The 13,005-nt window shown below is 32.7% G+C and overlaps 1 protein-coding gene across 2 annotated transcripts in view; it reads right to left on the reverse strand.

The window, feature by feature from the left end:
• Window positions 1-13,005, reverse strand: part of LOC106682819 (lachesin) — a 522,354-nt gene that overhangs the window by 500,261 nt on the left and 9,088 nt on the right. For both annotated transcript variants that reach the window (XM_067051382.1, XM_067051381.1), the window contains exon 2: window positions 10,796-10,903. In XM_067051382.1, coding sequence (XP_066907483.1) covers window positions 10,796-10,903 — 108 coding nt within the window. The remainder of the gene's footprint in view (window positions 1-10,795; window positions 10,904-13,005) is intronic.

Consider the following 13,005-nt stretch of genomic DNA (forward strand, 5'->3'; position numbering starts at 1 on the left):
TTGGTTGACTGCAGCTTGAGTTTGGTTGACTGCAGCTTGAGGTTGGTTGTTTTGGTTCATATTCTCTAGGTTCAGAACTGCTTTTCTTACTAATCCGTTACTGGTCATAATTCAAAGAGAACAATGAAAAAAAAAATTTCTTTTAGACTGAATATTAATACGGTATCTAAAGTTCCCGGTTTTCGTCACCAGTTAAGTATCGGCGAAAGCCAAATGTCAAAAAAGAGAAGGAATAAGATGTAACACGTGTGAACTGCTGTAACATACTAACTTTATATATATATATATTGGAAGTAGGTATCATTCAAAGCTTTAATTAAAAAAATTGCATCAAATTTAGAATAAATAAATGGGAACTTTAAATAGATCAGGTATCGTAGGTATTATGATGAAAGAACGAAAAAAGAAAATGAAATCTATGTCAACCCACTCAGGCTGGCATCGAATCGACGTCGCTACAGACATGAAGTTACTAAGGGAATGGCCCAACTCCCTCGGTACAACAGCTCGCGCTGTGACTGTAACTATTTACTTACTGAATTATTGATCACTATCTCTATAACAACAATGCCTATGAATTTAGAATAATTAATGGTTGTTTCCCTTACGCTGTAGAAATGCAATAAGACTGTGTTTGTTTTTTTAAAAAAAGTAAATTTCTATTAAGTGATGTAAAAATATGAATTATAACAAAAAAATACATAAAAATTTTTTCAAATAAATCAAAAACCTTGCATGCCATGGAAAATTATAGGCACTAATTTAAATGACCATTAATTTGTCTACAAAACAAAATAAATACTTTATAATTCATGCTAGTATTACCAAAGATTTGTACTTTTGATCCTTGTGAATTTGGTAAACATTAGCCTGAACAGCAATAGCATAAACGTATCATTACGTATTTCATAAAAACCAGCCGGTCATTTATAATGGTTGACATTTGACTAATATTAATAATAAAATAAACTCGGCAAAACTCTTAATGTGATTTAAATTAATAAACATATTGAATGTAGATATTAGCATTTTTTTTTTCTTACCTCCTGGAGAAAAGAAAAAGGCATTTACAAATATATATATACATATACCGGCTATTTCATTTTCTTGTTTTGTCGGGATGGCATTATAAGAATGGTTCCCGGGTCCGCTGAAGGCGGTGTCAACAATGATAGCATATGTTTGCCTGGATGCTCACTAGGAATAGGGAGGGGCTATTCCTGTATATTAACATATTTTTTTTTTTTAATACCCTCCTATAATGATGTTATTGAATATCTGGTACATACATATAGGAGGAATGCTATATGTATATCTGGGTGTTAATGATACCTTGGATTGCCGTTTGACATTATAAGGTTGTATATTAACATAAATTACATTAGTTTTTTAAAAATTATAATTGCACTTTAGAAATTACGGGAGTCAAGTCTTAATTCATTTTGAGAAATTTAATTCCATTCAATATACTGGCAGGTAAATTAAATTAAATTTATATAAAATATAATATTGTCTACTAATATAATAAATACAAACCTATATTAGCCGTGTTGCCTAAAACAGCGTGACTCTGTATGGGCTACAAGGGAAAGCACTTGGAAGCGGATGTTAGCAAGTAATCATAGCCTCATAGAAATACATAACTTAAGGTAATAATGATTTCATACATGATGGTAAGTATGCATAACCATTGTTTTTATTTATATATAGACATTTAATACTTACAACAGTTGTTAGTTTTATACTATAACCTCTCAATATAGTAAAAATATTTTGATTAGTAATAATCTTAATATTAATGAGATTTTTTAAATTAAATTTTTACTTAGCAATATATATATATATATATTTTATTTAATACTAACACGATTTTTTTTTTTTTGGGGGGGGGTTAACGAGGTTAATTAGTTGTTTAAGAACTGAAAGAATTTATCGATATTACTTCTGACGATTCTTAATGTTTTTATGTAATTTAGAAATTTAATATATAAGCAATATCACGTATTTCAGAATCAATAACTTCAGAACGCTATGCAGTTAGTTGGAGGGTAGCATTCGGATTTAAGATAAGCCTCCGATGCCGCAAGGCGGATGACCCTGTCTCACAGGTTATAACTACACTATTCAAACATTTATCTTCCGTTAAACAGTTTAATATCCTGTAACTTAAGGAGGGGTTATATATATTGGAGGAAACCTTGAGATGGTATTGTTCCACGATTGCTCGGCAACCACCAGAGTGCGCGCTTTGCATGAACAATTCCCAATCCTCAGATCCAAGATAAACCTTTGGAAGCTCCCAGAGGCAGATCTCTATCAGCCTAATAACGAAAGGGTTTTATGGTTCCCTCAGAGCTTAGCCGTCGGTTGGGAAATCATTATAGCACATCTTCTTTACAAACAATAACAAGCCGAGCGCAGTACAATTAAAGTACCTGCCCATTACTCTCCGCCTAACACATTCCGTGTAAATCTACATAAATATGACCAAAATCATTCGAAGAAGAAGCGACATAATAATTAATTCCTCGCTTTAATTAATTATAGAATATAAATGTTCTCCGACTTTTAACATAATGAGGCGCGGTTCATCAAATATTAAACGGTCAATAAACTTAGGACTTCAATGAGAATCTCTGAACGACAGCTGTCAGAAATAACAACAAAACAACATATAATTTAATAGTAAACTGTAAATATTATTTAGCAACTGGACAAATTTAAATATGTTAATAGCATATAAAGAAGACTTAAGGATGATGATACTCAAGAATAAGCAATAGAAACCAATGGAAATAGTTCCATATGATATATGGACTTCATAAAAAAAAAATAAAATTAACTTCAAATGTCAATAAAAAATTCACTAATAAATCAATATAACATGGTAGTTGTAGAACATACCATGCTCTAATTGCTATCACTAACATTGGTGCTTTCTACTAAGGTGCTTTCATCTTACACATAGAGAGTCCCTGAAAATGTTTTCAGTACTGAGATATACTAGTGCGGCAAGTGGGGCCTCCTGGTACTTTTTGCCAGCCTCTGGAAGCTACCAGAGATGCCGCCGCGTACTAACCAAGGTCGGAGTGTCAACATTCATTTTTCTAGATTGCTGAAAAATAAATATGGGAATTTAACCCACAACCGAGCGCTCTGGGACCTGCAACCCGCACGGCTCTCATGTCCCTTTTATATATAGATGATAAAGATACTCGAGGAACTAAAATAACCACGTTTTGAAAATTAGAGGATTGGTTCAATTTTCCAGAACGTAATGAATATGGTCAAAGAAAAAGGAAAAGATAATATTTTTTCAAGTAGCTTATAGTCTATAGTATATTATTAAAAGGCTTGCAAAATGCTTTTTATTTGAAACTTTGAATAACCCAAGCTAGCAGCTGATTTTTTGCATTTTTTTTTTAAATTAACCTTTTCTTTTATAGTTAAAATATAATTTTTTCATAATAAAATAATAAACTAAATGCATAATTAAATATATAATGAATAAATAAATACATGAAGGTCTTATACTTTATATGTAATACTAAAGAATGTACAAATATAAGAACTAGGAATAAAAATATATGAAATTTATTTTCGATCAATTTATTTGTAATGAGGAACAAAAAATAATTTTAAAAAGACCATTGAGATAGGTTGCTGCCTCGGTCATGAAACCCAAGAAGCTGGCTCACCTTATGTCTAACTAGGTTGTTGGGATAAGCGGTTAACAAGACTTGATTGTCCCGATGATGGCCAACATCCAGAACACATAAGATCGATGAAACATAATGAATCTCCTATCTGGATGATCATAACTAGAAAACGGATTTTCCTGTTTGTAAAATATCCAAAAATGTACTAAATTGTGTAATTAAAACTCGAAATTATGTAAAAATATCCAAATCATACAAAAATTAATTTTATTATTTAATTAATAATACTTGATACATGTAAAGCGAATCAGGTCTTGTTTTAAGCAAAATATACTCCCTAAACAATCACATCTACACATTTTCGGGAAAAGTCAAATAAAAAATTGCCTTAAGTACAACTAACAAGCTGAGGCTAAACATGTGGGATGGCCGACTTCATTAAAGCTTTTTTCGGTCATACTAGGTTGAAAAATATCTTTCAAACATGTATCCGTGGATTCTTGCCAATGCACCTTAGAATCAAAGAACAAATTATACAATATACCCATATTATAGGGTTCAGTCAAAAATATATTTTTTTATGCCACTTAAAATGTTTTTGTATTTCATATAAATTCGTATTCTTTTGTCCTTACTTAACACAACAAAACAAATCGATTGGTATTTAATGAACATTAAATCTATACAGAGTAAAATAATTTAATAACAAAAAAAGAGTATAATAAAAAAAATACAGAGCAAAGGCGGAATATTAATATAATAAAAGTCTAAAATTAAATAAAATATTTGTTTTGTCGGCTCTTTGAACGAATCGGTAATAATCCTCGGAAAGATTTCTAATATTTTTCAATCAAGAATGACGAAAAAAGTTTCATTGAAATTGGTGTTCCCACGTTTGTAAATCGGAAGGAGTAAGAAGGCGCAGTAGGAATCCAAATCCCCAACAAATGTACTTTTTATATCACTGAAGCTTATTCTAGGTTTTTCTATACTTATTCAAGATCACTTATTAATACTACTCCAAGAATATTCAGTGCCTGTATTAATTTATTCTTCTTTTTAAGTCGACTCTTCGCCTATTAAACAATGCAACGCATTACTTCATATTCTTATAAACTTAACTATAAATACAATTATATGAAAAAATAAGAAAAAATATTGGCATACAGGTGAATAATTTGGGACATTTAGTTCAAGCATTTATCTGTATGCTATAAAAATCGAAATAATCTAATTCAGGCTAAAAATTGAGGAATATAATTTTATGCTGCAAAAAGCAAAACTTTGCAATATATATTATTCCTATTATTCAATATATATTATTTTTATATATTATTCCTGAGATCGTGAGTCGAATATATAATAGGTTTGAAACATTACACAACGGAATATACAACTTTTCTAGCATCCACCACTATTATTCGGAGACATTTTGTCTTCTTTTGTTTTCGCGACAATTACCGAGTCAAAATATAACAAGTAGCCGGAAATGGAATAATTGAGCTCTTATTATGAATAATTGGAGTGAATAACAGAATAATGCAATAATAGTAGTGAATGTCAATAGATGGTCATAGTCAATAGTCAGGTCAATAGATGGTAATTTTCATTATTCGAATTTCGGTCAAGAGGCGGCATCTTATTGACCACTGTTTACCTTACTTGTATTCAAAACACTATAAACAAACATGAATTAATAAATTACATTACATGAAAGAACATAATTCAAAGTGAATAGTATATTTTCCTATCAAGGGTACTTAAGCGTCGAATGAAAACTTAACTGTAGTTTGAGATGATCATTCTATGACAAACTCTACTTTGATGTTTGGCGGTGAGGGGCCTCCGCGAGATGTTCGTTAAACACTAGGTTAAGACTCCTCGTTAAACACTAGGAGTCTTAAATTGACATCTCTTCACAATATTATTGTTGGTGGCGTTCTGGAAGCCTAGATATCAAAAAGAAATATACTCTAATATATAAGAGACCTTCTAAATCTTTTACTCCAAGGGTTCTAATCAACAGCATAGAGGAGTACATTGAGCGGCTGCCCTAGGCTGAGATGTGGAGATTAAAAGACAAACCAGCCGATCCAAAAAAAGCAAAACCATTTTATTTGTTTACATAAATCTTTTATCAGACGGTGTTTTTTTCTTGATAGAAAGTTTATATTTATTTTTTCAATATACTTGTTTATTTCTATGTACATTAAACGTAACTGTTTAAATGAAATATCCTCTCTTATCCCACTGCATTTATCCATCAAGCAAAATATAGAAACTTAATTCATATACTATAATTCAAAGATCGAATATACTCCACCGTTCTGAAAGAAGGTAATACAAACTTTTAACTTGGCTATAACCATTAAATATTATTAGTAAAACGAATTTCATTTCCTAACACCAATCATAGTATAAATACGACAATATTTGAAAAGCGTCATTTAAAAAAGTTTCGAACCCAATTTATAGCTCTTTTTACATAATTTATTGGACATGCATCGTCGTAATTAAAAAACATAGGTGGGACCACTAAAATAACAATTTTATACTATTATCTCTTTAATTAACTTATTATTTCTTGAGTAAAGACATTTTTTTTTTTTTTGTCTTATACCATACATATATAAAAATATTTTCTTTTTTTACTTCACACACTTTTATTTTTTATAACAACATTACCATTCATTTTTTTTTATTTTCATTTGTTTATATTTTAATTTGATTAAATTTGTATATCAGTTGGAAGGTTTTTTTTATTCTTTAATTTTTCTTTATTATTTATGTGTTCTTATGATTCATTTCAGGTCCTCCTATTTTTTTATTATCTATCACCCGAACCAGCGAACAATTTTTTTCTGGGGAAGAGGTAGGTTTTTTCATTTACGAAATGCCCCTCGCTCCAACACTAAGAGATCAGTTATCGTTATTCACAGGAGAAAAAAAAGCTACTTAGGTCATTCACTAAACATTGGACCAAAGTAAGCAGAGAGTCATTGAAAGAATTACCACCCTTTTAACTAGATCAGTAAAAATATCTCATGGGTATATCTCCCATATCTACACACCGTTAGTAATTGAAGTGAAAACATAAGAGTGATATATATCTTAACTTTAATGTCAGGCTTTGAACCAAACACTGTACACTGAACGTGTGTCGACACGAATTGTGATCAGGTCTAGCAGCGACAGTAATACGAGGCCGTTTGTTTTAATAGCGGACAGAGGGTCACATTATTGTGCCTCGATGAGAGCTCTCGCCTACTAGGGCAATGAAGTATACTATCCCGTCAGTGAATAGAGACCCTGTTTGTCAGTTAAAATCCAGTCGTTAATAACACGCGGTGATATGATCTGTAGGCAATGACTAGAGCGGCAATGAGCGAGATCTCATCCTGGAATGGAACTGCTTTCAAAATTCAATAGTAGAATAATCATAAACTTCTGTTTATGAACATCATAGAAGGTCGTTACAACAGTCTTTGTGCAAAAAGCAAAGCATAGCCTGTACATATATTTTTTGTTGGTATAATTGAACCGCCAGAACTAAAAGGCAACACAACAGCCTTTTGTATCACATTTTCGTTTTTCACTACACGAATTACATCGCCTGCTGCCTTTGCACGTTTTTCCTTACAATACTTTGAATGAAAATTTTCCTCCAACATTTTAGGTTAAATTCATTTAACGGAAAAGCGTGGAAAAAATATATAAACTAAGTACACCACAGCTAAATGTATACTATACACTGTTTACAGTCTGGGGAGTAGCATCCGGTACAAAAATAAAATAATTGCTATAACTCTAATACAAGGTCCTGAAAATCTCAGTAGATTCCCCCTGGTTAATAAGTACGCCAATTGCATCGGGAACTAAAACTGGGATCAACATATGATCAAAAGCAGTTTACAAAATTCAACTCCCAGCAACAAGTAATAAAAGGAGCAGTGGCTTATAACGTTGACAATTGAACCTAATCAAGAAGACAGAATCCTAGGATAATGCAAGACATCCTGTTATATACTCTATATTTATTTATTTTTATATTTATCATTATTATTTTTTTCCTCTCTATATTTTCTTCAAATTATTATTGAAGTATAATTTAATTCTTTATTTTAATAATTCTATAAATATCATTTGTTTTTGCTATTTATTCCTTTTTCATTCTTAATTATTATAATTTATAATTGTTCAATGATTATAGCATTGTATCATAGGGTTGTCTTTTATATAAGACTATGCTCTCCATCATCCCCCCCTCATTATTAACTGTTAAAAAAGAAACTAACCAACTGTTACAATAACATATAGCTAAATGGCCGATCAAAAAAGAGATTAAAGTAGAAGCTTTAATCTTAGCGATGAATCAACGTAAGGAAACTTTTGCAATAACCAATTTTACATTTCTTTGATTTACCTAATTTCCTAAACGTAAAGATGGAATATATCAAGAATACACCATATATCAAGAATGTAATTAATGCAAAGAAATTTTAATGAAAAGTTGTTAAATCAAAGATGTAAAGATAAAAGCTCTTTATCAATGCTACATTGATCGATAAAAGATTAAGCGACCAAGGCTTCGATGCTGATCATTGCAGACTTGTCTTTTAACAAAATGTTCTCACGTTCATCGGGTCATTTATTTACAGGTTTACCGGCCTATCGTTTCGCAAACTGTCATGATAACCTTCACAACTTTATTCATTACTTCCAATATAATTACAGGATAACTGCTCCCCAATCTTAAGTGTATCTTCTCAAATTTTATTCCGACGGTCAAAATGTCTAAACATTTACAAATATTGGTCTAAATTAGTAGAAATATGGATATTGAAGGTAAACCATTTTAACTCGTTAAACTTAAATCCTTCGCCATAAAGAAACTTCAAATTATTGCTCCCTCGCTCAATTCATTTTTTTTGTCGTAATAGCCTAGAGTACACTGGCTGCAATTGAAGTATCTAATAGCGGCCTGTATAAAGTTGGCCAAGCTAAGCCCCCGAAGACATTAAGCCTCAGCGATATGAGGCCCCTAAGCCCGAAGCACAATTAGCATAGCCCTTAGCCTACACATTACTCAAGGACCTGGACACGCCGCCTAAATTGCCTAGTAATGAGGAGAGGTTATTAAAGAGCTAGTCTTAGTCCTCCAGGGTGGACTATTAATATAACCAGCTTACCGTTGTCTGCTAGTTAAATTGTTTATATCTACAGTTGTCTTTCTCTGAGATTTTATAACTACCAAAGGACACAAATATTTCAATTTCATAACGTTTTTCAATTTAATTCGTCTTACGTGGGTATACAACGAAATTAAATGCGTTTTTCGTTTCATTAAGGACTTTTATTTATTTATTGATTTTTTAAAAATTTATTTATTGATATTTACAACTGCAAATTATAATGCATTTAGTAAATTTGATCTCAGTTAAATCAGAGTGTTACAGGCGTGTAGAGAAACTACCCACTGGTAGCACTCTAATGACTTTTGCAGGTCTCGTGGCAATCTTCTTTTCAGGCGCCTCGGAGGGTTGTCAGGAATGGAAGAGGAAGCAAGGTTAAAAACTGGCGGGTTTGGGTGGTTAGGGAGTTTGTTATGGAAGGAGTGATATCTGATTCAGGTTAGATCGTTTACATATGGTAAACATGAAGGTTTGTGTGATGTATGAATTTAATTGCGAAAAAAGTAAGGCGCATTGAGGATTCTACGAAGGATTTCGGATTGCAATGATTGGATATGAGAGGAATTCGAAGGTTTAGTGGAGCCCCAAAGCTCAACTTCGTATTTCCAGATTGGCCTTATTACAGTCATGTAGATCAGCCTTTTGTAATGAATTGGAAGTTTAGACCGTTCGAGGGCTGTGATATGGGATTGAAAAGTTTGGAATGCAATCAAAGGGTTATTATTAACAGCGAGCACACATGTGTCATCGGCATAAGTGGTGAGGTTAGTGTTAGGATTGGTTGAGATGTCAGCTGTGTAGACAATTTATCAGGCTTATACACGTTTGTTTACTAAAATTTGAATGTCATCGACACATTCTTTGTTTTTCAATACTATTACAAGCATAGCATCGTAAACCAGTGACAGAAGACGTTTACAATTACGACGGACGCGAGCGAATACGAATACCCTCAAGAGGGTGAAGGTGGCGAGCGGCCCGTGACTTACGCCAGGCATCATACAGATACTGAAACTAGGTACAGCGCTTTGGAGAGAGAATTGTCGGGAATAGTGTGGGCCGTTGACCAATTCAGACCTTGGTATTCGGGAGGCGGGTTCACGTTCATACCGACCACAAACCCCTGCAATGCGTCAGAAAGTAAAATGAGTCCTCAGCACGGGTTACTAGGAGGAAATAGCTGTTGATCCAATACAATCTGGACATTGCATACACACCATGGAAGGAAAATGTAGTCACCGACAGGTTTTCACGTGCCATAATTATGAACTCAATAGAAGGCCTTGCCTCTAACTAAAGGGCGTAATTTCTATGAAAATGGACACCGGAAGCGGAGGAAGAACCAGTTATGGCGGAAGATACCAACCACGAAGAATTGTAAGGCTCACTAATTGAAGAACAAGCGGATATGGCAGAAATTGATGAGATTGTCAATGATAAGATGAGCCAGATCATATGAAAACCCAGGAAATCCGGCACAAAAAAATTGAATGTAACAGGTACGGGAAGAGTGAGATTATAACCATCTAATCATAACCAGGGGTATGAGATGATTAAATCTGTGCAATCCTTCGATACTCGTCCAAGCTCGGGGAATCATCTATATACAGAATGCTTTAATTAGAAACCTCCTCCCCCAAAAAACTTTAATTTGCCTTAAAACAGTTAATTATAGGAAATATTAAATCAAAAAGCTGTACTCGCTATTTAAATTTTTAATAAGTATAGAACGTATAGTTTCAGATTAGCTAAAATTTGAATGCTCCAATTAAAAGTTAAACTTTGGTAAGGTCCAAAGTTTAACAAGGCTGATATTAAAAGGAACAAGTAAGCGTAACGCTTTTACGAGGGCATTCTCATGCAGAGCTGTTCTTTATTCTAATTCGAATATGTAAAGTTTTGAAACAAATATAAGGGAACTTAGAAAATTTAATAAAAACTCACCCAAGTTCTCGACTTCGCATGGCAGAACGAGCGTGTCTCCGTTGACGACTCTGTAGTTCTGCCCTCTTGTCATGAATCGAGGGAGGTTACTAGCTGTCATAGCATTCCCTGAAATTGGAACAAAAAATAACTAAATGGTAATCAACTGCCATTATACAGCAATATACATATATTAATTATAATTTTAAAAACATAAGTAATAAAGAGAAATATATATGAAAAGTAAAGACATTTCATTAGCTAGTTGATGGTCTTTAGCAAGCTCATCATGATCTTTTCAAGATATAAATAAGCATGAAAAACTCGATACAGATTCTGTAAAAATCAATAATAAATCCATACCTAATACAAAAAAAAATAGATGAAGAGTATCCAATAGAGTTTTATCTTAACAATGGTGTTGTAAGGTATAATTCAAATCATGACGAAGTTGAGATATCACAATTGGAAAACGTTAATGGATGATGACAGAAACTGAATTAGTTTTAGAACTTCGGAGAAATATATGTTTCGGAATAGATTTTAAGTACAACGTCATCAAAACTACATAAACAAATAAATTAAATTTAGATTAGATACATACAAATTTACCAAAAAAAAAACCTAACTGTTACTAAGGGATATCATTTAAATAATTGTACGGAGCCCTGACGGCATCCACAATGCAAGGGCTGAAGTAGCACATCATTTTATTTCCTCCGGGCTGTTCAGCATAATAATGCCCGAAAAAGCTGGAGGGCTCTAGTTCTATAAATATTTTTCTTCAATGGACCCGACTTCGCTCCCTAAGCGTAATTCCAAGAAGTTTTCTCTGGATGACAAATTCATGCTTAGCCTAGGGCTAGCTTTTTGGGCGGACTACGTACCATATGTTATGGATGAGAAAATAACAAATCGGAAAAAAAAATTATTAAATCCGTTGATTAAGGATCATTTTAAACTTTCGATAAAAATAAAATACAAACAGGCAATGTTAAAATAAAAATATATGTTTAACCGAGAAACTCAAGAGCAAAAGTGATAATTTTGTAAATAAGATTCTTCTTCTATCTGCCTGCGCCTTTGCCAAATTAACAGTTTAGTATTGAAGAAATCATGAAATCATTTGTATTTACTAGTTGAATAAAATAAATTATATTCAATCAAGCCTCAACAATTTTTATTAATTCTTATGTTCAACGAACAAATGTCCAACGTTTCGGCCAAACCTGCCATCCTCAAGGACAATCTATTTAATAATAGATATACAGATTATACACTTATTATAATCAATTTCAAACAACATTAATTCTTATAAAACAGCATACCTTAACTATAAAGTCACAGACTCACATCCAGCAATTTGCAGATTTGTCTGCCTAAGTATGAGAAATATTTTTTTATTTAGTCATATAAACCTATGAAACAATAAAACAGTAGGGAATCATATTAATTTATCAATATTCTCGCCTTATTTTATGTTTAATTACCTAGGTATGCCACAACTTCATGTAAATATGCATGCATTGTTTCGCAAAGAATTCACACTAATATCACATACTTATCAACAATATTATTTAACCTTTCTTACAATAAGGTCAGCTATATAATCAATTTATTAAAAAAAAACTAACTGTTACGAAGAGGTAACATTTAAATAATTGTACGGAGCCCTGACGGCATCCACTATGCAAGGGCTGAAGTAGCACATCATTTTATTTCCTCCGGGTTGTTCAGCATAATAATACCAGGAAAAAAATTAAATGTAAATCTTTAAAAATTAAATTTTTGTACTGTATTTGCTGGGGGGGGGGGGAGGGGGAACAACTCCGGCATGTGGGCCTAGTGGTCCATTTTGCCATTCCCTGACGGCTACCTGGGTTGCCACTGCGTACTAACCAAGGTTGGAGTGTCAAGATTCATTCTTCGGGACCCTCAAAAAATGAATGTTTAACTGCCTTAGGTGGGAACCGAACCCACAACGTTCTAAACCGAGTGCACTGGGACCTGCTCCCCAACCAGCACGGCCTTCACGTCCCTAATATATATAAATCTGTATTATCTTTCGTTGTCAACATATTTAGTATATTTTTTATCCCTGCAAAGTGAGGCGAAATTACTGTAAATAAATTTTTGAAGACTTTAACCACTAAACTGTATTTCTGAGGGAAATATACTAGTGACTTTGTAGTACTTATAAAAATTTTAAACTTCAGTATTGATTTTCGGTT

Source organism: Halyomorpha halys, unplaced genomic scaffold (assembly GCF_000696795.3).
Source record: "Halyomorpha halys isolate HHAL.00 unplaced genomic scaffold, Hhal_1.1 Scaffold445.1, whole genome shotgun sequence".
In the NCBI taxonomy this organism is placed as follows: domain Eukaryota; kingdom Metazoa; phylum Arthropoda; class Insecta; order Hemiptera; family Pentatomidae; genus Halyomorpha; species Halyomorpha halys.